The sequence below is a fragment of the Aedes albopictus genome, chromosome 2 (assembly GCF_035046485.1).
Source record: "Aedes albopictus strain Foshan chromosome 2, AalbF5, whole genome shotgun sequence".
In the NCBI taxonomy this organism is placed as follows: domain Eukaryota; kingdom Metazoa; phylum Arthropoda; class Insecta; order Diptera; family Culicidae; genus Aedes; species Aedes albopictus.
This window is the reverse complement of record NC_085137.1, coordinates 24,958,889-24,984,582: the sequence shown is the minus strand read 5'-3', so window position 1 is coordinate 24,984,582 and position 25,694 is coordinate 24,958,889. Positions and strand designations below refer to the sequence as shown.

The 25,694-nt window shown below is 45.9% G+C and overlaps 3 protein-coding genes across 3 annotated transcripts; 1 reads left to right on the top strand and 2 right to left on the bottom strand.

The window, feature by feature from the left end:
• The first annotated feature begins 810 nt into the window (after positions 1-810).
• On the top strand, positions 811-4,097 carry LOC134285992 (uncharacterized). The gene is made up of 3 exons (XM_062847554.1): positions 811-1,131; positions 1,475-2,831; positions 3,066-4,097. Exons 1-3 carry the CDS (start codon positions 1,085-1,087, stop codon positions 4,095-4,097), a joined length of 2,436 nt encoding a protein of 811 aa, XP_062703538.1. The 5' UTR covers positions 811-1,084.
• Positions 4,098-12,475: 8,378 nt separating this feature from the next.
• LOC109429650 (cytochrome P450 9b2) lies at positions 12,476-14,286 on the bottom strand. Its single transcript, XM_019705653.4, has 2 exons — positions 13,652-14,286; positions 12,476-13,591 (listed from the first exon to the last, which is right to left on the bottom strand). Exons 1-2 carry the CDS (start codon positions 14,194-14,196, stop codon positions 12,535-12,537), a joined length of 1,602 nt encoding a protein of 533 aa, XP_019561198.3. The 5' UTR covers positions 14,197-14,286; the 3' UTR covers positions 12,476-12,534.
• Positions 14,287-15,628: 1,342 nt separating this feature from the next.
• LOC134285991 (uncharacterized) lies at positions 15,629-24,235 on the bottom strand. The gene is made up of 4 exons (XM_062847553.1): positions 23,875-24,235; positions 17,551-18,294; positions 17,141-17,391; positions 15,629-17,080 (listed from the first exon to the last, which is right to left on the bottom strand). The coding sequence occupies exons 1-4, from the start codon at positions 24,233-24,235 to the stop codon at positions 15,629-15,631; spliced, it is 2,808 nt and encodes a 935-aa protein (XP_062703537.1).
• Positions 24,236-25,694: the final 1,459 nt, after the last annotated feature.

Genomic DNA, 25,694 nt, shown 5'->3' with positions numbered 1-25,694 from the left:
GGAAACGGGAAGGATTCTACGCATCGGTACGGTCGGGCACGGTTGAAAAACCTGCTGGTAGGTTAACGTAATGATAACACCTTTATTCCTCCTCTGCCAAAGGGAGTGCGCGATGCGCGCACGTCAAGCACGTGGTACAGTCATCAGTGATCGCGCGCTTCACCTCTTCCAGAAAATGTGGGTGATAGGTTTTGTTCTAAGCGATGACGGACGGCGCGTCGTACCTTTATGGGCAGATGTGCATTTTTTTTTTTGCTTTGTTTCTGTTTCTTCAGTTGAAATGATAGAGGAACAAGGAACCATAAAACACCTTTTGACTTCCGAATAAGTTGAACGCTTATGTAAGATACCGTAACCGGGATGGACATGGATAACTTGTCAGTCATTAACGATTTTAAAGTAGTTTAATACTTTGTCGACGATTTTTTTTAAAGAATAATTTATTTCGAGTCCGGGTAATAAGAGCTATTGAGTGATGTTAACGAGTTTATTGCTAGTACAATATCCAGAGCTATGGAAAAGCAACTATTTTTTTCTGAATTTCTGCTAATTTTTAAATAGTAAAAAAAAATAAATGCAATACGCGTAAAAAACATTTTTTTTGTTAATTTTAGGCAACACCATGTGTAGTGAAGTAAATGAAATGCTAAAAACAAAAAAAAAATATGTGAACTTATTGATTTATATTTTATTCATTTTGAAAATATCACATTTCGTATTGGTTGGCGCCTTTGGCAACACGGTCCAATGTGACGATACTATGCAAAGTGTGACGATACTATGCAAAGTGTGACATCCTTTGCATCTTGTAGCGTAGCAAGGTTAAATGAAAGAGTATGCGTACAAAGTATGGAGAAAACCAGAGAGAAATTCTTGTTGGAAAGAGAGTTGTCGAGGTGAGCACGGAGGCTAGCGGTTTTCTGTGATGGTATATGTGACAAAAAGAGCAGTCAGCTGTTTTGAGCGATATACCGTTGCTTAGCGACAAGTGGACTGAAAACTCATTCTTCAGACGATTTTTGTGCCAGTCAGTCGCGTTTTTCTAAACGGAAGAATTCGAATTTTTCTAAAGAAAATTTGAAAAATGTATTCGGCCGGTTACCACAATGGCGCAGCCGACGACGATCCAGAGTAAGTATTTAAAAGAAAGTGAAAAAAAATAAGTTAGAGAATGAAAGTAAAACTAATCTGTTATCACGTTTGATAATTTTGAAAATTTTGCTTGCGATAGGACAAGCTTTAAAAAAAACAAAATGGCGACAGTTCATGTGAAAATTTGCGAGAGGTCCAATTTCACTGGTGCGAGAAAACAAATGATGATTAAAAATAACTTGCGAGAGGACAAGTTTGATTGACTTTCATGTGAAAAACCGAGAATCTGGAAAGCAAAAATTGGTTGAATAATAGACGAAAGTTATATATATAAAAAAGTGATACGAGTGGTTGTACAAAATGGAAATGTTTTTTTTTACAGAATTGATCAGTTGGCATTGACCAAGAAAGCGAACAAAATCAGGAGAAACAAGGAAGTAGACACGCTTCGAAGTGACCTGAGCGCAGAGAGAGCCAGATGCGAGCAACTAGAGAAGGAGCTAGAGCGACTACGTAGAAGAACAGTGTCAAATGACGTCACCGGTGAACAGGATATGGAATCTGCGTTGGATCATCCGATGAGTGACGACAGTAGCCTTGAATTTCGTCAAGTTCTGGGTCCTACGAGTACTCAGCGGATAAATGCATCGACTCGTATCAGTTCGAAGGAAGGGTCCCAGTTCATGGCATCGGTAACACAGCTTTCGTTATCATCCATCAACATACCGGAGTGCAAGCCTCTAGACGGCGACGACGAAATTTACCGTCACGCTTACGAAGCATGGAAAGAATTGTTAGAAGATACGATGAGACTGGCCGGAGTTGAGGATGAGCAGACGAAGTTCACTCTATTCAAGATTAAGGCAGGCACTCGACTGTTACAAATCTTTCGCAATACAAAATCGCATGGAGATTGCCCGGACTCAGAAATTGAACCTTTCGCTAACGCCATGCATCGATTGAAAACATATTTCGGATCTGGTTCAGATGTCATGTTCCAACGTCGTAAGTTGGCGCTTATGATGCAGAATCAAGGAGAGTCAAGCTTGGCCTTTATTACTCGTGTTGGAGCAACCGCTCGACTTTGTGAGTACGATGAAGAGAAGGAAATGGAGGAAATAGTCGGCACCGTAGCGGAACATGCTGTGAGCAAAGACGTACGAGTAGCTGCACTGAAAATGCTTAATCGGAAAGGGAAATTTTCAAGTCTAGTGGACAAAGTACGAGAATTGGATGCGATTCAGATGAACGAGGAGTATTTCAAGCTCAAACACCAGAGACCGGAGACAGCTTCAGTTGCAGCAGTCAGCGCTGCATACCCGATAAACGATCGACCATCATTCCAACGTCAAGGAGGCTCACGAGGAGGCAGATATCAGTTCTTCAACTCACGTAGACGAGATTCCCGATTCAACCCAATAAGAAATCCAAGATCTGCTGGAGATGCAACAGTGCGACGCCATGGATTTCGTGAACCACCGACAGACAAACGCGACAGATGCTGGAGATGCAACAGTGTCTACCATCTACCTTCGGAGTGCAACGCAGTCGATAAGGTGTGTATTGGCTGTGGACAAATCGGACACATAAGGAGAGCATGCAACAATTCAGGTCTTGAATCAGTTCGATACCGCGGACAAAGGCAGCCCATCTCAACACCAGCTGAGGTCAAATCGTTGATTCCGGCGGCGGTGAATAATGTTGAAGCCAAAACGGAGCACAACGAAGATCGATCTGAAGTGAGTGAAATTATCGATAATTAATAAGTAATGATTTCCTTATGACACGCATTGGAATTGATCGATTTATACTTTTTTCATTGAGTTTTTTTTTGTATGTACTGATTGAATTTACTGCTTTAATAAACAAGAAAATGAAATTAAACATTATGTTTATTGTCGATCGATAAATGTGACGTGGCATATGGGTCCCTAGTTGATTTTGTCTACTTAGTTATATATTTTCATTATCAGATTATTGATCGAGAACCAGACGCAATGGATTTGATGGCACTATCGGTTTGCCAGATCGGTACAAGCAGAAGAGATGGGATGATTACGGCCACAGTGGCAGGCATGCCATGCGAATTTTTGATTGATTCTGGAGCACAGGTAAACACGTTCACTGAAAGCAATTTCAATCGCATCATGAATGATGGTAGGTACAAAGGAGAAGTGCTCAACGTCAAGACGGGTTCTGACCGTCCGCTAAAGGCGTATGCAACGTCTAAAGAGATACCTGTGTCCGCCACATTCGAGGCTAATCTGTTCATAACAGATGACAGGCCAATGTATATGGAGAAGTTTTACGTTGTTAATGAAACAAGGGCTTTATTGAGTAGATCAACCGCTACTAGGTATAGTGTTCTGCTTCTAGGACTAAATGTACCGGTGTCAACGGTTCATTTGGATCAATCGACAATCAATGGCAGAGAAATTGCTTCAGTCGTATCAAGTGAGCCGTTTCCCAAGTTCAATGTTCCACCCGTAAAGATATACTATGATACTTCAAAGCCGCCATGCCGCAATGTGTATCTAAATATCCCACAAGCAGTTAAACCGCTAGTAGAAGAACGACTACAGCAACTAATTTCTGCTGAGATCATTGAGAGAGTGACCGATGACATGGACACGGCATTCTGCTCATCTCTGGTGATAGTTCCTAAAGGAAAAGAAGACATTCGTCTAGTAATTGACCTGAGGGGTCCAAACCGCTACATTCATCGATCCCCTTTCGCTATGCCAACTCTCGAATCCATCGTCGCTGAGCTTGATGGGGCGAAATGGTTCTCCACGATAGATTTGACCAATGCTTTTTTCCACATTGAGCTCGATAAAGATTCCCGTCATCTGACAAACTTTTTTACCGAATTTGGGATGTTTCGGTGCGTTAGACTCCCGTTTGGTCTTTGTAACGCACCTGACCTGTTCCAAGAAATAATGCAAAGGAAAGTTTTGGGTGGTTGTAAAGGACAAATTAACTATCAGTACAGCGTATTTTCATAGAGTACAGGTAAAGGGAGATGTAGTGAAGTAAATGAAATGCTAAAAACAAAAAAAAAATATGTGAACTTATTGATTTATATTTTATTCATTTTGAAAATATCACATTTCGTATTGGTTGGCGCCTTTGGCAACACGGTCCAATGTGACGATACTATGCAAAGTGTGACGATACTATGCAAAGTGTGACATCCTTTGCATCTTGTAGCGTAGCAAGGTTAAATGAAAGAGTATGCGTACAAAGTATGGAGAAAACCAGAGAGAAATTCTTGTTGGAAAGAGAGTTGTCGAGGTGAGCACGGAGGCTAGCGGTTTTCTGTGATGGTATATGTGACAAAAAGAGCAGTCAGCTGTTTTGAGCGATATACCGTTGCTTAGCGACAAGTGGACTGAAAACTCATTCTTCAGACGATTTTTGTGCCAGTCAGTCGCGTTTTTCTAAACGGAAGAATTCGAATTTTTCTAAAGAAAATTTGAAAAATGTATTCGGCCGGTTACCACACCATGTTAACCGTATTACATATTAGGGGTACTCACTAAACAGAATAGGGGGTTTCACTTAACCGCGTAAACCGCTTATTACAGTTTATTCTGATGAAACGTCGCGATCACCAAGGCAATCTTTGATTATTTCATTCGCAATTTCATGAAACATTTCAAATAAACAGAAAATCATGACTTACGCAGCAATTTAACCTGTTTAGTGAGAACCCTTATTAAATTGCTGCGTAAGCCATGACTTTCTGCTTATTTGAAATGTTTCATGAAATTGCGAATGAAATAATCAAAGATTGCCTTGGTGATCGCGTCGTTTAATCAGTTTACGCTATTAAGTGAATCCCCCTATTATAAGTATTAAATAAATATAATCAGTCCACACTAACTCATTGCTAAAAAAATGTGGCAAAATAATTATACAAATATCATAAACGACCATTAGCAGACAACTTCGAAGCATCATAAGCTTTCGCTTTCAAGTGAACAATTTCACCACATTGAATGATGTCACCTCAGTCTACGGTACTTAAATGCTGGAAATTTGTCCATGTGGGTTGTTACCTGTCCATGTTTTTTTTTTTCATGGAGGACCATTTAAACGCTTCATCCTCTTATCTATTCTAATTTTGATGATTTCTTTTGTCTCAATGTGGAGAACGCAATTGCTGGATGAGTCATTTTTATTTGATTCGACAGTAGTTTTTTTTATATACAACAAAATCTATTTATTTTACATCTCACGATTCCTTGGTTCTTTTCTTCTACTGGGTTTATCAGTATGAAAGTATAGTTGGTCGTGAAACTCGTAATTTACAATTCTATAGAGTCAGCTCATAAAATCTTCATGATTTTATCCGAACGCAATCTTTACAAATCACTTTCATTAACACAGCGAAACAAAAATTACCTATTGGTTTGTTTCAAGAGCAAACTTATGTGTCTCCGACGGATTTTGGGCCGCTGAATTTGAATTCGGGCTCAGATTTGCTCCAGCACGTCACAATTTTGAGCTATACCTCTTTTTATAGGGTAAAATATAATATTTTGGGCTTTTTTTTACTGCAAACCAGCAAGCGTGGAAATATATTTTTACGCAATCAAAAGGTAAATTGGTTCATTAACATGTATATTTCATCTCTTAAGTATTTTATAGTTTCAACCGATTCATGTTATGTACGATATTTCCCATACAAGTCACCCTCCAAAAGTTGCATGCAAGTTTTCTTACTAACATAAAATGCTTAAATCTATTAAATTTGATTTGTTAAAACAAAATATGTTAATTGACCAATTTACCCTTTTATTGCGTAAAAACTATTTCCATGTTTAGTGGCTTGCAATCAAAAAACCCAAAATTGTATATTTTGGCCTAATTGAGATATAGCTCAAAATTGTGAAGTACTCCCGAATACAAATTGAGATGTAGCTAAGCATTAGCAAACAACATCAATACACTTAGTACTGTCGTTTTATGTCGTAGCTTTAATGTACTCTGACTTCAGCTTGACATATGAAAACACGACAATGCATCTGACTCTAATGTTAAATTAGCATCTAACGTCCTACTGATGTAAAACGATGTGCATATGAGCGCATCATGATTCATAAAAAAAACGTTGTGATCTGATATTACATGAAAATGTAACGTCATGCTGTTGTAAAAAAAAACGTACTCATGAGCATCAAGATACATCCGAAAACATTAGGTTCTAATGTTACATCAAATTGTAACGTCATGCTGATGTATAATGATGCAAGTATAAGCATCAAGAAACATTCAAAGACATTACACTCTTAGAAAAAATCATGTAAATTTAAGTTCACTTGGATGCACATAAAAGGAGCGGCCCGTTTGACACAAATTTACGTCATCTATCACAAATAAAGTCGAGCTAGCAATCGCTAGAGCCGAAGTGAGAGACAAAACATATGTAAGTAAAATAATGAACTGGATTCGAACTCTGGTCCGCTGATTGAGAGGCACGTACACTCAGGCAAATAAACCTAAGATTATCATTAGGTCTAACTTATGAAATGGCCTTTAAACAATTCATAACGGCTAGAACGATTTTCATAAGGTCGGTCTATGACGCAGAATAGACTCACAGTTTGGCTTTTATACACATTTAGCAACACGATATTCTCAAGCGTCGATAGTCGCATGGGTTGGGCACGAGCTCAGTGATCTCGACGTTCATGGATCGATTCCAGTCTGCATCATTTTGTGATTTTTCTGCTCTTTTCATAAGTTTATCTTATGTAATTAAGTCATAATAAGCATGTTCAATTTTCATAAGGTATTCTTATGGCATCCATACTTTAAAGTTATGGCTAAATTTCATAAGGTATTTTGATGAATTTCGGTAGTTTACTTCGCTGAGTGTACCTCTCGGCTGTATCACCGAGTTGTGAGACAAACGATAAATGTAAAACTGTTTCTATTTATCTGGTCACATAGGTTTGTTGACATCTTGTGCAACCAACTCGAACTTACATGATGGATGTAAAATTCAGTCACATTTGCCATTCAGTCATGAAATGTTCACGTACGTTGATGGTTTACGTCACGTGTAAATTCCTATTTTTTTAAGAGTGTAGGCTCTAATGTTACATTTAAAAGTAACGTCATGTAATGTAAACCGATGTTCTCATAAACATCAAGATGCATCTAAAAACGTTAGATTCTAATGTTACATTATGAGCTAATGTCGTACTGATATTAAACGCTTTAAGCTAAGTTTCCTGTTGCCACATAAAGCGCTCAAGTAAAATTCCATCTTTTTCCGCAAGTAATTTTGACAACTAATCCAGTATGGGGAGAAACGTTACTTTTCCTTACGGAATAATAGAACGGACTATTTTTCCGCACAGAAAAGTGACAGCTCCATTTGATTCGCACGGGAGGCGTTACGAGTGTTACACTTTTTTCCTTACTTGCCATCTGCGAACTGCTTTGAAGCGGAATCATTACTTGACCATTACTTGTCCTGTCGTTTTGCACAGTACGTACGAAGTGAAAACTAGCCATTACTCTTTAAAAATCAAGCACATTAGATTTAGACGTTCACTGATGTCTCATACATCAGGATTACATTGCGATTTAGATGTGTTTATGCAAGGTAGCATACATCAGGAAATCAAATGTTTTTGATGTCATGAACAATACCCAGAACATCACAACCTGATGTTTTCAGACATTTCTTGATGTGCAAATCACAGAGAAATAGACGTCACACTCTACTCGCTTCCCATCGATTACCTTTTTAACGGTTGATTCAAATATTCGATAGTTGGTCAATTGACCAGTCGCGGCGCTGGCATCGTTTTTGCTCCTGTTTGACATTTGCCCACTACCATCTAGCCATCTAGTGGTGGCTTGTCCAAACACGGCATGATTAGCATTGGGCGATTACGATTTCATGAAGATGATTTTTAATATAATTTGTTCTAAGTGTTACGTCTGTTTCTCTGTGTTTAAATATTTACAGAAGTTTTCTAATGTGCAAAAACATAAGACGTAAACGTTTTCTGATGTATGTTGATGTATGTTAACATTAGATGCAAACGATATTTTAATGTTTTACGATGAAAAAAACGTTACCTCTACGTAAACGTAAACGTCTACAAATGCAGATACATCTGAAAACGTTGGGTTCTAATGTTACATTCTAACCCTTATTTCGTACTGATGTTGAACGACGTATTCATAAAAATTAGGAAACACCCAAAAACGTTTACTTCTAATGTTACATTAACAGCAAACGTCATGTCATGTCGTTATGTGCATAAACATTAAAATGCACTCAAAAACGTTATCTTCTAATCTTACATTATACGCCAACGTCATGCTTAAGTAAATTGAAGTACGTAAAAACATCGAAATAAACGGGGTTCAGATTCTAACGTTGAATCACGAAGATATCAATCGATAACGAACTTGGTTCTCCTATTATCGAAAGGGAAGTGTCGGCTCGTGTATTGCGCATATCCAAAATTCTGATATGCATTTTTTGAAGAGGGTTACCGGACCACATGGTGACCCTCTTTGGGCCTACACGCAGGCAAATAAACCTAAGATTATCATAAGCTCTAACTTATGAAATGGCCTTTAAACAATTCATAACGGCTAGAACGGCTTCCATAAGGTCGGTCTATGACGCAGAATCGACTCACAGTTTGGCTTTTATACACATTTAGCAACACGATATTCTCAAGCGTCGATAGCCGCGTGGGTTGGGCACGAGCTCAGAGATCTCGACGTTCATGGATCGATTCCAGTCTGCATCATTTTGTGATTTTTCTGCTCTTTTCATAAGTTTATCTTATGTAATTAGGTTATAATAAGCATGTTCATTTTTCATAAGGTATTCTTATAGCATCCACACCTTACAGTTATGGCTAAATTTCATAAGGTATTTTGATGAATTTCGGTTGTTTACACAAGCTGAGTGTAATGTGCCCCTTTAGCAAACGGTTAAGACAACACCTTAAAACATGGGTAATATTCTTGACATCAAAAAACGATTGGTTTCCTGATGTATACATTATGTTATCTTGCGTAAACACATCTAAATCGCAATGTATTCTAGCGTTCAACATCAGAAAACATTCAAAACATACGAGAACATCAGAAATATATGCGAATCGAATGTTTCTGTGCGTCAAAAAAAAAAAACATATAAAAACGTCTAGATTTGACGTTTTGTACATCAAAAACCACAGGAAAACCTTGGAATGTAACGTTTTCATACATCAATATACATCAGGGAACGTCTGAATCTAATGTTTTTTGCATCAACATACATCGGAAAAACGTTTGAATCTTACGTTTTTGTACATCAAAAAACATCTGAAAACGTCAGGTTTCGATGTTCTGGATAATATTCTTGACATCATAGAACATTGGATTTCCTGATGTATACATTATGTAACCTTGCATAAACACATCTTAATCGTAATGTATTATAATGTTCAACGGCAGAAGTACATTAAAACTTGATGTTGATGTACACATCAAAATTAAATGTCAGGCTAATGCAATTTTTTATTCGGGCTGGAGCAAATCTGAGCACAAAATGGGATTCAGCGGCCCAAACTCCGTCGGAGACACATAAGTTTGCTCTTAAGACAAAAAAATGTTGCGTCAGGTCATGCGAAATCATTAGCATATTTCTAGAAACTTCTATTCCTACCTACTCGTGGCACCGGCCGGGCAGCGAGCAATCTTTAGGAAGATCGGGAACCCTGGTGGGAGCTTTGGCCATAGGCTGGCAGGGTAGTGGTGGTGTTCATAACTGAATAATACGAACTGAGACCAATGACTACGACCCCTCTGAACATAAAGGACTTGCGATTGGAAACTCGGTAAGTGAAACTGTTAATCTCCCAACTTCATCGGGAGCACCCGCATACTCGCCGATCTACTGAAGGACCGCAGATTCGGTATCGTAGTGCAGCGTAGGAGGTGTGTCGGATACGATCGATGGTGAAAACGTTTATAGACAATCATACCACCATACCACCATCTACCATAGACGTGGCGGCTCACGCTAGCCTGGGAACAGCTTCCACTCCACCGTTAAGGGCAATATTCAGAGGTGCATGTTGAGGATCAAGGGCCGATTCTGCAACTTCAGCATAATCAACGTGCATAGCCCACACTCAGGAAGCACTGATGACGGCAAGGACGCATTCTATGCGCAACTCGAAAGTGAGTATGACCGCTGCCAAAACCACGGTGTCAAGAACACCATTGGAGACCTAAACGCTCAGATAGGCCAGGAGCAGGAATTCAGACCGATGCTTGAAAAATTAAGCGCTCACCAGCTGACCAATGCACAGTGGGAAAAATCGACCCAAAAAACGGATCTTTTAACGCCGCTGGTTTCGGTATGTGAAGTTGACCATTTCTGACGTAAAAAATACGAGAAATCGATTGGTGCTAAATTCATTCACCGCACGGCACGGGAAATTTGCTACAACTTTGTAGAATTTTGAAATTGTATAGAGAATAATTAATCAGCAGATTTTTGGGTAAGCCACACTCGAGTGACCGTACTCATTTCACAATAATACAAAAAAAATGACAGAACTTGGCAGAAACTTTTTTGTCTTCGTAAATACGACTCTAAACCCATTGTGCACTGAAAAGCCCGCATCCGGCAGTGTGCTGTTTACTAGTGGAAAATTCCTAGTAGACAATAGGACGCGAAGCTCAGCAGCGAAGCGAAGGTTATTTTTAGAAACAACCCGGTTCAACTTCTCGGGTTTGAATAGCGGTGTTTGTGTGTAGTGGTATGGAACCTGTGGAACCGTGTAGCGCATCTTAATACAACGAATAGATTATGATTTAACACATTTTATGTACGTTTTTAATACATTAATTGGTAGAAAAGACATATCTCAATTTTTGGTAGCTTTTCTTGTTTTACGTGTTCTGTGGCTTAGTTGGTTAAAGCGCCGGATTAGCGATACGGAGTCGTGAGTTCGAATCTCACCAAAACAAGTGCTTATTTTTATGACAAATTTATCTCTCAATTTGTCAATTAAACACACTATGTATCTTCGAAAAAAAATGAGTTGTTTCGTCTTCTGAGATTACTTCTTCTAAGATATTTTTTTTTCTGGGACCACTGCAGAATCTACTTCTAGGATCCTCAAGAAGTTTTTTTTTTCAGGGAGTTTCTTCTACATTTGGAGTTTCGTCTAGTATTTCTTCAGTAGAATTTTTTTTGTGTTCTTCCTGATCTTGCTGCTGTTTTGTTTTTTTTCAGGGATTCCTTCTAGTTTTTTTCCCTGAGGATATTTCTCAATTAGTTATCTCTGGGATTTCTCTAGGAGATCCTTCTGCAATGCCTTCAAACTTTTCGTCTGGGCTTCCTCCAAAAATTCCTTCCCTCTTTCGTTTCTCATGGAGCTCGTTTTGGGGTTTCCACCGGCATTTATTCTAAGATTTCTCCTAAACCTTCTTCTGGGATTCTTCCAGTAGATCATTTGTGTGTTCTTGGTGTAAATCTTTTCGAGATTTTAAAAGAAACTTCTAGAGAAATACTGGAAAGCACTACTGAAGGAATTTCAGAAGGATATTCAGGAGAAATCCGAAAAGAAACATCTTGAACAATCTCAGTATGATTTCATTGATGAATCTGAGCAATACCAATAGAAGAACTTCCGGAATTTAAGAAGGAATCCTTGAAAATATCCCAGAAGAAACTCTAGAAAGAATAGCACAAGAATGTCTCGGAAATTCCCAGAAAGACAGCTTCAGAAGTCTCAGAAGATTCTTGTTGAAGAATCCCAAAATATATATCTGCAGGAATATCAGATAAGGATATACATTTTAAGGCATTATTGTTGTAATCTAGATTGGCGTATCACCTTAAGCTCAAAAATCTGAGGTTATCTTTCTCACAGACCGCACTTCTTTCGGATGTCCATCCACACTACGCATCTATTGTATATGTAAAGCCTAGGCGAGAGCGCATTGTTTTAAGTGTGTTGGAAGTCTCACATTTTTGTTGATTAAGATTTTTGTTGCTTTGATGAGTCGCTTGCTCAATTGGAAATCTAGATGTACATTTGAAAAGGGACTATCTACTTTGCGTAAACAAACATGGTTTTGTGTCTGCAGGGTCTATCTACATCCACCCACGCACATAAACACCCTTATCAGAAAGAGTGTTCTTCAAGCTATCTGTTAAGGGTGTTGATGTGCGTGTGTGGATGCAGATGGGCCCTACAGAGATGTAAACAAGTTTGTTTACTAAAAGCAAATAGGCCCTTTTCAAATGATCGTCTAGAAATATGTAGAGTTTCGACGTTTCTTCTCTTTGTTTTTCCAGGCTCTTAAAAAATTTGTCATCGTCCTTAAAGTAATTAATTCGTATATTCATAACGATATATATTTCGAATAAAATGAACATTCCTTACGATGTAAATCGTCTTAGACTGTTACTTTTTTCGGTGTCAAATTGAACCAAAATCCATTTTCTGCCGTATAAGTCAAAGACATCTTATTCAGTTTGATTGGCACATCCATCTTGTCGGAAAACTCCACCGAAAAGTTAGTGAACAGATAATAAAGCAGACATTTAGCTTGCATCAACGCCAACCTCGATCCGATACAATTCCTCGGACCACTTCCAAACGGCAGGAAAGCATCCTGGTTGATTTTCGATTTGTTCTCATCTGAAAACCGTTCCGGATCAAAACGGTACGGGTCGGGGAAGAAGTTCGGATCCCGATGGAAAGACTGCACGGGGATTTGAATGAGCTGACCCTTTTCGACGGTTACCTTCGTTCCGTTGTGGTCCTCGAAGGTGTACGGTTTGACGCATACTCGATTGGTGATTCCCAGCGGTGGCCATCGACGCAGAGTTTCCGTTACGACCATGTCGAGGTACTTCATCTTCTGAAGCACCTCGTATGATAAGGTAGTTTCTCCTAATTCTTTCCTAACCGAGTCGATTTCGGCTTCCAGTTTTCTTTTAACTGACTCATTTGCTGCCAGTTCATACAGAGCGAAGCACAGCACCGTAGTTGTAGTTTCGATGCCTCCGAAGAAGAATGAAGCAGCGACTGCAGTGATGTCCAAATCCGTATATTGACTGTTTTCCGTCGATGCCTCAATGTGTTCTTCAACCGTAGTAAACCCTGCGCTCTTAAGCTCATCATCAGCTTTATCTTCTTTGAGCTCATTCTTCCGAGCTTGTACAAACAAGTGTATGAAATCTGGCCGTACAATCTTGTACTCTTCGCGATGCTTGATGGTTTTCGCTACAACATCAACGTAGAAATCAGCTGCTTCCTTGGGAAGAAACCGAATCCCGAAAAATTTAAAGACACTGTCCGGTACCACAATCGATAAGAAAAATTTAAGTCCCTGAATTCCTCCAGTAGCTGCCAACTGCTTGCCCCTTTTGAAAAACTCGTTATTTGGATTATGCACCGAATCAATCTCAACGCCAAACGATATCGACGTGATGATGTCATTACCAAGTCTGAAACAGAGTCGCAAATCGTGTTACTTCCCTTAGCGTAGAAATGTGTGGGATACTTACTTTTGAAACAGATCACGTATCTCCAGTTCCAACTTGCCTTGCCCGGCATCTTGAACCAATCGTTGCATGGCCCCATCGACATACTTCGACAGCAAGCTGAACATGTTTCTCATCTTGCTTCCCGTGAAGGCCGGACTCAATCCAGATCGCCCATGACGCCACCGTGGTCCGTCCATGAAGAACAGCGCTCGTCCGAAAATCGGATCCACATCCACCGAAACCGTATTCATATGATCGGTAAAATGATCGAAATCCTTGATCATTATCTGTTTGGCCAGAGCTGGATCATGAATCAGGTAACCCGGCCGGCGGAAAGCGAAAAAACCCGAGAAGCGATTCTCCGGGAACATGTCGTACCCTAAAACGGCGGCATCCCCCGGATGGAGCTTACCGGAGAAAACCGGCCACAGACCACCGACGAAAGGGTATGGTTTCACAAATGGAATCTTCCGCTTTTCAAAATAATCGTAAGTGGCCACGGCCCAGCGGTAGATCAGGTACCCGGCGAGCGGAATCACAACAACAAACCACTCGAACACGCCCATTTCACTTGATTGCTTAACCTACTGCGTAGGTAATACGACTAACCGGAATAAACGCTCGCAGCGAAGGAAGACTCGATAGGCACTGACTCATTGCGTCATGATTTGATCAATTTATGAGTGGAACCAACGAAAGAGAAGAGCGAATTTCGTAAAAGATAGCGACAATTTCAATATCAAGATTAGACTGGATTTATCGCTTGTCTGACTCAAGCTGATTGAAATATTTTTTTTATCTAGTTACCTACTGTTTCTATGGTTTAACTTTGGGCTAGCACGCTAGCATGTATCTATGTTATTGGTAAATTAGGGTGGCACGTACTTGTGGGTAACACCTTTCATAAGTGTCCAATTAATCTTCTTTTCCCATCTCTCAGCAGTCATAATGACCGTTGAATGATTGCATCAATTTTGGATAAGAGTCAGTGATTTTATTTTATTTACCCTTGTGCTTTGGTACGGACGGGAAGGAAGCAACCGCCACAACAGCGGTCTGTGGCTGTACCCGCCTACGAATTTATGCGACTCGCTGAATGCTAATGGGTAATGCTAGGGTGACCCACACCTGGGCTCATACTTGTAATACAATTGATTGATTAAAAAAAATATTTTCATGCTTAATGGCTTTGCAGTCAAAAAAGCCCAAAATCGCATATTTTGCCCTATAAATTTAGGTATAGCTCAAAATTGTGACGTGCTGGAGCAAATCTGAGCCCGGATTCGGATTCAGCGGCCCAAAATCTGTCAGAGACACATTAGTTTGCTCTTGAGACAAAAAAATGTTGCGCTGTGTTATCAGCGGACTCGTGTTTTTAGACATTTTACAGTCGGGAACACTTACCCATTCAAATTAACTCATATCAGTCCAGCGTCCTATTTATAGGACAGTCCTTTTGGCGTGAATATTTCCAGAATCAAGCAAAATTTTAGAATACTTTCTGTTCGGACGACTTAGAAACAGAATTTCCACAGCAGTGTTTTCTATTTACAGCAGCTTAAAACTAAATTTATTGCGTTAATTATCATTTAGTGTCACAAATATTTACAAACTTACATTTTATAGTTTCCTTTTAATCCCCGTTTTGTTCTTCACAGGTAATATCCGACTGCTCGGGACTCGCCAGCTGATCTACAATTCATCTCAATAAATATCGAATCACATACATTTTTAATCCTATTCTACTTACAAACAAATCCGAAACGACTCAAGCAATCTCCGGACTATTTATTCTTTCACCTTCAACTTCCAATTCAATTAAAAACTCCTAATTACTTCCAAATTTAACTGTTTCAATTCACTTTCAGCAAATCGCTATGGCACCGATTCTCTAACTCGCTACTTCTATTTCTTTATTTACATTCGCTCACCCCGTCTGAATTCAGCCACTAAATTTTCGCCTACCTTTTCTGCACCTACTTTGCACTGTGGCGCTACCTAGTCGTCACAGCAGGGCGCTCGCTGCTGACCGGTTTTCGATGCTGGGTGGTGCGTACATACCCCCTCCCCGTAATTCTGGGGGGATCCTCCAGCAGCACCAGAGTTACGCTCTTGAATTTCCAGCACAGCCAGCTTCGCTACCGGCCGCCGGAACTCTCCTTTTGCCGTCTTGACCAGTGCTTGCCGTACTCGTTCATCAGGGCCTGGGTACACCTTGCTGACCACGCCTCGCGTCCAACTCTTCCTCGCTCCTTCGTCCGCTATATGCACCAGGTCGCCCTGGCTGATCGGTTGTACCTCTGCGTGCCACCTGGTACGCTGGTTGATTGCTGGCACGTACTCCGCTACCCATCGCTTCCACAGGCGGTCTGTCAGTGCCTGCGATCGCTTGTAGAGGTCCCGCAACGCTTCACCCTCGTCTGTCTTCGGAACCCGCTCTACCGCCACCTCTGGACCTTTCACAAAGTGGTTCGGTGTCAACGCTTCGCTAGCCTCCGGACTTAGCCCGGCGTACGTCAACGGGCGAGAATTCACCAAGTCCTCCGCTTCTGCCAACGTAGTCAGCAGCACTTCATCCGTCAACCTTCTTCCGTCTTGGAGCACCGTCAGGGCTGCTTTCACGGACCGGACCAGCCGCTCCCAAACGCCTCCCATGTGGGGCGCGCTCGGCGGGATGAAATTCCACCCTGTCCTCGCGTCAGTGAAAGCTTCGTCGCAGTCTCCTTCTATCTTCCGCACAATCTCCTTACTTGCTCCCTGAAAGTTCGTCCCGTTGTCTGAATAGAATTCGACCGGCTTTCCACGGCGACAAACGAAACGCCGAAGAGCCATCAAGCACGCTTGTGTCGTCAAACTGTGGGCCACCTCCAGGTGAACTGCTCTCGTAGTCAAGCACGTAAAACGGCAGACCCACCGCTTTTCCGATCTGCGTCCAACTGTGACCGTGACCGGACCGCAATAGTCCACCCCAGTGAAGCTGAACGGCCGCCAGCCCGGAGTGATACACACCAACGGGAGGGGAGCCATCCTCGGAATCTTCGGCACACACTTCTTCGTCCTGCACCAAACGCAAGCCTTCATCACCGCCTTCAGTTCCGCTCGAAGATTCGGGATTCGGAACCGTTGCCGGACCTCGTTGACCACGGTCTCTGCGTTGGCGTGAGTTGCCTGCTGGTGGTAGTACTCCAACAACTTACGGGTAATAGGGTGTCGTTTCGGCAGGATAACCGGGAACCGGAGTTCGAAAGGGAGGAAAGAACCCTGTGCCGCTCTGCCTTCCATCCGCAATATACCTTCCTCGTCCAAAAAAGGGCTGCCGCTGTACAGACTGCTGCACTTCTCAATCTGCTGACGCTCGCTTCGGGGAAGCTCCCGGTTCTTCGTCAAAACTTTGACCTCTTCTTCATATGCATCGGCTTGTGCCGACCGCCACAGGTAACCTTCCGCTCGCTGAAATTCCTCTCACTTCAGTGGGACCGCTGGTATAACCTTCTTCACTACGCTGCGCACCCTTGGTGATGCTGGAACCGCCTCGATTGCCAGTCCTCTCCTTCTTCTATCGCAGTTGGATGTGATTCGATACACGCACGCTACAGTTCTGACCAGCACTTTCCAGCGGGAAATGCGAGACACATCGACCATCGGCTCTTCTGGAGCACTATCGTGGACGAGAAGACACGCCCGTACTTCCTCTGGTGTGTTCGGTTCTACCGCTTCCTGCTTCGTCCACCGCTCTTCCGGCTGGTAGAGAAACGCCGGACCTTGAAACCACGGTCCGTTTGACTCCAAACTGCTGGCGCTCTTCCACTTCGTCAAATCGTTGGCGATATTGTTCTTCGTGGAAATCCACCGCTACTCGCTGTGCTTCGTGAGGCTGAGAATCTCGCCGATCCGGAAAGCCACGAACGGTTTGTACCTACGCTGCTCCGAATGGATCCATGATACGACTGTTTTGGAATCTAACCAGATGAACCGCTGCTTGATTTCCAGCGAGTGCGCTTCCACGACGGTTTGCAGCAACCTTGCTCCGATCACCGCCGCCTGCAGCTCCAGCCTCGGGATGGACATCATCTTTAATGGAGCTACCTTCGACCTCGCCATCACCAGCGCGCAAACTGGCCCGTTTCCCGTGAGCACACGGAAGTACGCTGCTGCTCCATACGCATCTTGGCTGGCGTCTACCAGCACGTGAAGCTGTACAGTGTTGTAATCCACTGATCTCGAACCTTGGAAGTAAAAACGGGGAATTTTCACGTTCTCGATCTCCGGGAGCCGAGCAATCCACCGATCCCACTTTTCGCAGCTTTCGTCGTCGATTGGTTGGTCCCAGTCGCTGCCACTACGCCACAGATCTTGGATCATCATTTTCCCGTGGATAACGAAGGTAGCCAGCATTCCTAGCGGATCGAACAGGCTCATAACGCTGCTCATCACCACTCTTTTTGTCGGTCGACGTTCGCCGGAGAAATACGGCGCCAGATCTTCCCGGAACTTGGCCAGGAACGATAATTCGTCGCTGACTGGATTCCACACTATTCCCAGGACTCGCTCTAGGTTTGACTCCTTGTTCTGAAGAATCTGCACGCTCTGATCAGGTGCACGCTCGCCGATGCCTTCCAGAAATGCGCCCGAATTGGACACCCAGTTCCGGATCTCGAATCCGCCTTTGGAATGGACGAACTTCACTTCTTGGGCCCGCTTCACCGCTTTTTTTTTTTTTTTTTTTTTTTTTTTCCTTCTAAACCATAGGGGGATAATCTGCTCAACAGACACCCTAACAGAAGGTTAGGGTAGTGTAGGTCTGACAGGCCGTCTTCTACAACAAAAGTAAAATCCAGGACTACTCTCTCCTCGTACCCACTAAACCATTCCTATGGTCGCCAAACCCTACGTCTCTCCGGAACCACCAAGAAGGTATTGCTTCAGAGAGGGGCTAGTGCACATCGCACCCACAAGGTTAGCTGCGTAGCCTGCAGCAACGAACATCGATGACTCGCTTTGGAGAGTTCATCACGGTAGCATGCTGGCGCTTAGCCAGTTTCCCGAGTGGTCCTCGCCACTCCCTTTGTCCTCGGAAGGCGGGCAGGGTCAACCCCGCCCGCGCCCTACTGCTGAGCGGACATCAAGAACTGATGCCCACGTGCAACCCGATCTGACCTGCCCGTAAGGAAGGGTATCACTACCCTTCAGGCCCTATCAGATGCACCCGTAGGTTGCAGACAGCAGGATCTCACCTACCCCGACCCTTGCCGGGGACCCCTTTCCAACCGCGGGCTCGGATCCAACCCAGTAGACCGACGCCACGACAGCACCGCTACCGGGACTTCCTCTCCGCGGCCACTTAATCGTTGTAAGGGTCGATCTCGACCGCAGGGCACCGGTATGACCTACGAAGCCGACTCCGAACCCCTGGACCACCTCTTGTACTGCATCTGGACTAGCCATTCTCCGAGTCCACGCGCCACCTCCTCTGTAGCTCCCAGACGATGTGGGTAATAGCCGTTGAAACGGCGTTCCAGCCAAACTCATCCCTACACATCCTCTGGACCAAGTTGTCCGGAGTTGTGTCCTCCCCGCATGTGGCAAGCATGCGGTCACGCATTGTGCGAAAACGCGGGCACACGAACAAAACGTGTTCCGCCGTTTCCTCTAAACCATTGCACACTGGGCATTCGGGAGAATCCGCATGCCCGAAACGGTGTAGATACTGTCGGAAGCAACCATGACCTGTAAGGACCTGTGTCAGGTGGAATGTGACTTCCCCATGGCGCCTATTAATCCAACTATCTACCCTCGGTATCAACCTATAGGTCCACCTTCCTTTGGTGGAACTGTCCCACGCGCGCTGCCATTTGACCATAGAGGCCATCCTGACAGTCCTGCGTATGCCTCTTGTGCCGCGCATTTCGAAGCACTCCATGTCCTCACTGATAAGAATGCTGATAGGCACCATACCAGTAATGACGCAGAGAGCGTCGTGTGACACGGTACGGTACGCGCTCGCAACCCTCAGGCACATAAGCCTGTAAGTACTTTCCAGCTTCCGTCGGTAGCATTTAGTACTTAGCGCGGTGCCCCACGCCGGGCCGCCATACCTAAGTATGGATGTAGCAACACTAGCCAGAAGCTTGCGCTTACTGGCGTACACCGCAGAGCTATTGGACATCATCCGGGACAGTGCCGCAATAGCTGTGGAGGCTCTTTTACAGGCATAATCGACGTGGCTACCGAAGGTAAGCTTATCGTCGATCATCACGCCCAAGTGTTTGACGGAGCGCTTTGACAGGATAGTACAGTCTCCTACACTGATCTCCGTCTGCTGCTCCGACTTCAGGTTGTTAACAACCGTCACCTCTGTCTTGTGGTGAGCCAGCTCCAGTTTCCTGGACCGCATCCACGCCTCCACAACTTTGATCGAGTGGTTGGTAGTCAACTTTACCTCCTCGATCGTTTCACCGTAGACTTCGAGCGTAATGTCGTCGGCAAATCCGACAATCACCACTCCCACTGGATACTCTAACCTCAACACCTCGTCGTACATGACATTCCATAACACCGGACCCAGGATGGAACCTTGCGGGACTCCTGAGGTTATGTGAAAGCACTTCCGACCCACCTCCGTGTCGTAGACTAGTACACGATTCTGAAAGTAACTTCCGAGAATCTTGTACAGGTACTCCGGTATCCCCAGACGCAAGAGCGCATCGGCAATAGCAGACCAGCTGGCGCTATTAAACGCATTCCTTACATCCAGAGTCACTACCGCGCAAAAGCGAATTCCCCTCCTCTTAGGCTCGAGTGCTTTCTCGGCGGTTTTTGTAACCGACAAGATAGCGTCTACGGTGGACCTCCCCTTCCGGAAGCCGTACTGGTTACTCGAAAGACCATTTTCGCCCTCGGTGAACCGCAACATTCTATTGAGGATGATCTTTTCGAGCACCTTCCCCGCCGTGTCAATCAAGCATATTGGTCTATATGCCGACGGGTCTCCGGGTGGATTCCCCGCCTTTGGCAATAGTACCAGGCTCTGCCTCTTCCAAGCTTCTGGGAAAACTCCCTCGTCCAGGCATTTCTGCATAGCAGACCTGAACATCCCGGGAGCCTCTGCAATAGCTACTTTTAAGGCCAGGTTCGGAACTCCGTCCGGACCTGGGGCCTTACCTACGCTAAGGGACTTAGCTATCCCCGCAAGTTCCACATCGGTGACCCTCTCCTCATCGCCAGCCCCAGTCCCCGGCTGTCCTACGAAAGGAGGCCAAGGACTAGGATCATGACGTGGAAAAAGTCCTCCAATGATCCCCTCCAACATCTCTGGAGATTGCTCTGTAGGAGCCATCACACCTCTCGTCTTGGCCATAACGATCCTGTAGGCGTCACCCCACGGGTTCGTATTGGCACTCTGACAGAGACCCTCAAAGCAGGCCTTTTTGCTTGCTCTTATCTCGGTCTTAAGCGCGGCTTTTGCAGCGGCGAACACCACCCGCCGTTCGTTTCGCTCTTCCTCTGATCGTGCTCGCTGCATCCGCCGCCTAGCCCGTAGGCAGGCGCGGCGCAGGTCCGCAATCGCGTCGGTCCACCAGTAAGCCGGTGGCCTCCCATTTCTAGGGTGGACTCGCCTAGGCATGGTCGCATCACACGCACGTGAGAGCACCGCTACCAGCTCGTCACCGTCTAAACCGATTAAGTTTCGCTCACGGCGGAGCGCCTCCCTAAATACCCCTTCGTCGAAGTATGATGTCTTCCACCTGCGAGGGCTTGGCCTTGGCCTAGCCGCCTCTTCTTCTATCCGCTGTCTGCTGTTATTGTAGTCGATACTGTAGCGAACCGCCAGGTGGTCGCTGTGAGTGTAGCCATCATCTACTCTCCAGTTCGAACTACTTGTTAGGCCAGGACTACAAAAGGTCACGTCAATAATTGACTCCGCTCCGTTTCGACTAAAGGTACTCTTGGTACCGACATTAGCCAAGTCGACATCTAAGATGGCCAGTGTTTCTAGCAGGATCTGACCCCGCTGGTTCGTGAAACGGCTTCCCCATTCCACAGCCCAGGCATTAAAGTCGCCCGCTATTACCACCGGCCTTCGCCCTGTTAGCACGGTCGTTAAGCGGTCCAGCATTTGCGTGAACTGCTCGATCGGCCACCGCGGAGGCGCATAACAGCTACAGAAGAAGACCCCGTTTACTTTGGCGACCACGAAGCCCTCATAGGTAGTAGACACCAACTCCTGAACGGGGTATTTACCCGTCGTCCATATCGCCGCCATTTTTCTGGTCCCATCCGCGACCCAGTTGCCGTTGCCGGCGGGTACTCGGTATGGGTCCGATATGATGGCGATATCCGTCTCCCACTCAGAAACTGCCTGACAAAGCAGTTGCTGAGCCGCATCACAGTGGTTTAGGTTCAGCTGCGTTACCTGCACTGTGATTTGTTGTTCACTGCGGCTTTCTTGAAGGCCGGGCACCTTGGACCACCCATCGGATGTCTGTTGTTCGAGGATTTCCCGGTACAGATCATGCAGATGGGCGGACTCGTGCAGCTTTGGGCCTTATGACCTTCAGCGCCGCATCGCCTGCACAGTTTGCGCCTGTCGGGGCCTTTGCAGTCCCACGACTTGTGTCCTGGTTCCAGACACCTGAAGCAAACCTCTGGTGGCTCGTGGAATGTCAGGTGACATACACACCAACCCACCTTTATGCTCCCTACTTTAACGGACTTTTTGACGTCCGCCACAGGTAGCTGAACCAAAGCTATCTGTGTCCCTGCTGGCCCTTTCCGTAGCTTAACGGCTGCGGCGGCCACCTGCACATCGCACTGTTGCCGCAGTGCCGTGACGAGCTCTTCCACTTCGGTGATCTCATCGATGTCTTTGACCTTCAGAGTCGCCTCATGTGTCAGAGCCCTCACCTGCACACCCTCACCAAGGACCTCTTCTGCCAGCCTCTTATAGGCGGCGCCCTTGTGCTCCTTCTGGCGCTTCAGCTCCAGGATCATCTCGCCCGTACGAGTACGTCTAATACTGCGTACGTCGGCTCCAAGACCCTCAAGCTTAGCGTCGCTTCGCATCATCTTCAAGACGTCCGAGTACTTGGACTGTTCCGTCTTGATGACGATAGCGTCGCCTTTTTCGCGCTTGGCACCTGCCCTCCTACGCCTTGGCTTGGCGTCCTGCGCTACTACCTGCGGATTCGCCTTCTTCTTCCTCTTCCGCTCTACCTTCGTCCAAGGGGGGTCCACCCCTTGGATCGCCCTACTCTGTGGCTGTTGAGGGCCCACTAGCGGTCGCAACCCCTTGTTCCCATCGTTCCGGGACGGGCCAGCCTTTTCAGGCCCACCCTTCCCAGCTTTCCGGGAACCCTGGCTGGGGTCCGACCTTCCGGCATTATTACCGACTTTCGGGGTAATGATTCGCCTGGCCTTGCGGGCACCGCCAGACAGCTCCTCGCCTGACGGTTGCCTCGCCCGCTTCTGCGATTGCTTGCCCCGTTTGTCGCGAGCAGTCGCTTCCGCCTTATTCGGACTTCCTGCGAAGGAGAAGGCCTCCGTTTGGGTAAACTTCGGCACTTTCTCATTTGCAGGCTCCGCTGCTGCAGCAGTCAGCAACGCGAGTGCCGCGTGCTCCTGCTTGGCATTGTCGATCGACGCCCTAAGTCGAAGCAAGGCCGTTTTCAGGTCCTTGCTTATATTCGACTTAGTGGACGCAAAGTCGATGATTTTGCCAAGCTGCTGCTCAGCCACCTCTATTGCGGACCGTCCTTTGGATCCTCGGTTGACGGCCCTCAACAACCACGCTCCGTCCATAACCTCCACCGGCTGGCTTGCCGGGAAGTGGACTGGAGCACCCACGCTTGAGCTGCGTACGCAACTCCCAGCGCCTATCTCCTCACTTCTCCTTGTCGGAGATCTCATCAACCCGCTTCTTGCGAAGGGGTTGATCCCACCACTACTACCTGCTACACTTGATTTCTGTATTGGTTTGTTACTCATATTTTATTCCCACGAGTCGCACGAGAAAGAATGTCCACCACGCCAGAGCTCTGCATTAACGCGGTAAGGGACAGCTTTCTGTGGGGGGTGCCCAGGTGCCCCACAGGCTCCGTTAAAGATCGAGCATCTTTTTCACCCCCTCGATCACTCATTCCTCGGCACGGGTCGCTTGACACCTTGAATTGGGGTTAGTAGTCCTATTCTTAGCCGGCAACTACGCGGCTGACTCGCAAGCGGGGGGGTGCGTCGGGCCCCAGGACATCCGTCCCTGCTGCCCCGCCGCTTCACCGCTTCTTCGACTGTGTCCGTGCTATCGAAATAGTCGTCCACGTAATGGTTTTCCACAATCGCTTCGGCCGCTTCCGGAAACTGTCCGGCATACTCTTCTGCGTTCCGGTTCTTGATGTATTGCGCCGTACACGGAGAGCTTGTCGCGCCGAACATCGTCACGTCTATGATGTAGACCTCCATCTTCTCTGACTCACTTCCACGGAATACAAACCGCGCTTTCTTGTCTGTGTCTCGCACTCGAACTTGGAGGAACATTTCCTTGATGTCGCCGCCGAAGCCTACTACTCGCTCACGGAATTTCGCTAGGACGTTGGGGAGCGGAGTTAACATGTTCGGTCCCTTCGCTTCAGCAGTTGTGAGTTCAGCGATACTCCGTTGACCGCCGCTGCTGCGTCCCACACCAGACGCACTTTTCCCGGCTACTTTGGATGCACCACCACGCTGATCGGCAGGTACCACACTTCGTTCGGCTCGAACCGCCTCAGTTCGGCCTCTGTCGCTACGTGAATGTAGCTTTTCGCCGCATAATCGTTGATCAGCTCGCTCACCTTCTTGCGCAGCTGGTCGTCTTTCGCTAGCCGCCTCTCCAGACAGCGGAATCGCTTCACCGCCATGGGATAGCTGTCGGGAAACCGCACTTCGTCCTCCTTCCACAATAACCCCGTCTCGAAACGGTCGCCCACTCGAACGGTCGTGCTATTGAGGATCGCCTTCGCTCGCTTATCTTCTTCGGACTCCGGCAACAGCGCCACGGAAATCACCGACTCCTCCAAAGTGTAGTGGCTTCGCAGCATGTCGTGCAACTCCTGGTTCGAAACCGTTTCGCATTGGTGATGACCGACTATGCCTGGTTCGACTCGGCCAGCGCATGTTGGCCCGTAGATGGTCCAGCCTAGCTTCGACCGGACGGCGATCGGTTCGTCAGGCTTGCCGATCCTGGATTCCAAAGGAGCGTAGAGATGGATGTCCTTGAGGCCGATGAGGATTTGCGGAACTCCACGTGAGAATTCCGTTACTGGAAGTCCGCGCAGGTGGGAATGTCCTCCTATGACCTCTGCCATGGAAACCGTTTGCTGCGGCAACTTTAAACTGTCCACCGTATGGGCGGCTTTCATGCGAAAGCGCTGCGTCGATCCTCTTGCCGATACAAAGAGCTCCACCCTTTGGGACTGCTTCTCCACTCTGGATACACCCGCTGTCCAGGTCACTCGGAGCGGTTGCGTTACGCCTTGGACTTGCAGCGCAATCGCCAGTGACTTTTCCAGTAGCGTGTATGACGACCCCTCATCCAGGAACGCAATTGTGTCCACGCTGAGGCTCCCGTTGTACAACGTGATCGGTATCATTCGAAAAATCACCGACTGCCGATGTAGGTGCACGTTGCAGTTAGTGCTAACACTCTGCTCGATATGCAGCAGCGGATTGTGGCGTTCGTTGCACTGGTTCACGTTGCACCGCATGTTGAGCTTGCAGCGTGCACTTCCGTGCTCGTTGAGGCACAGATAGCAGAGCCTCCATTTCCGTACCGCCTCCCATCTTTCTGGCAACCGCATCCTCTTGAAGCTCTCGCAGTTCCGGATACGATGATCGCAGCGGCCGCAGATCCTGCCGGGCTTCTTCTCCCGATTCGGAGCCTGGTTGTCGACTCCGCTGGCTTCGGCACTATGCGTGTGCAGAAATCCTTCTTGCTCCTTTCTTCCCTTCTTCCGGAACGCTTGATCCGATGCGACGGACGCCGACTCGCAATACAGAGTGATCTCGCTAGCATCCTTGACAATCCTCGAGAGAA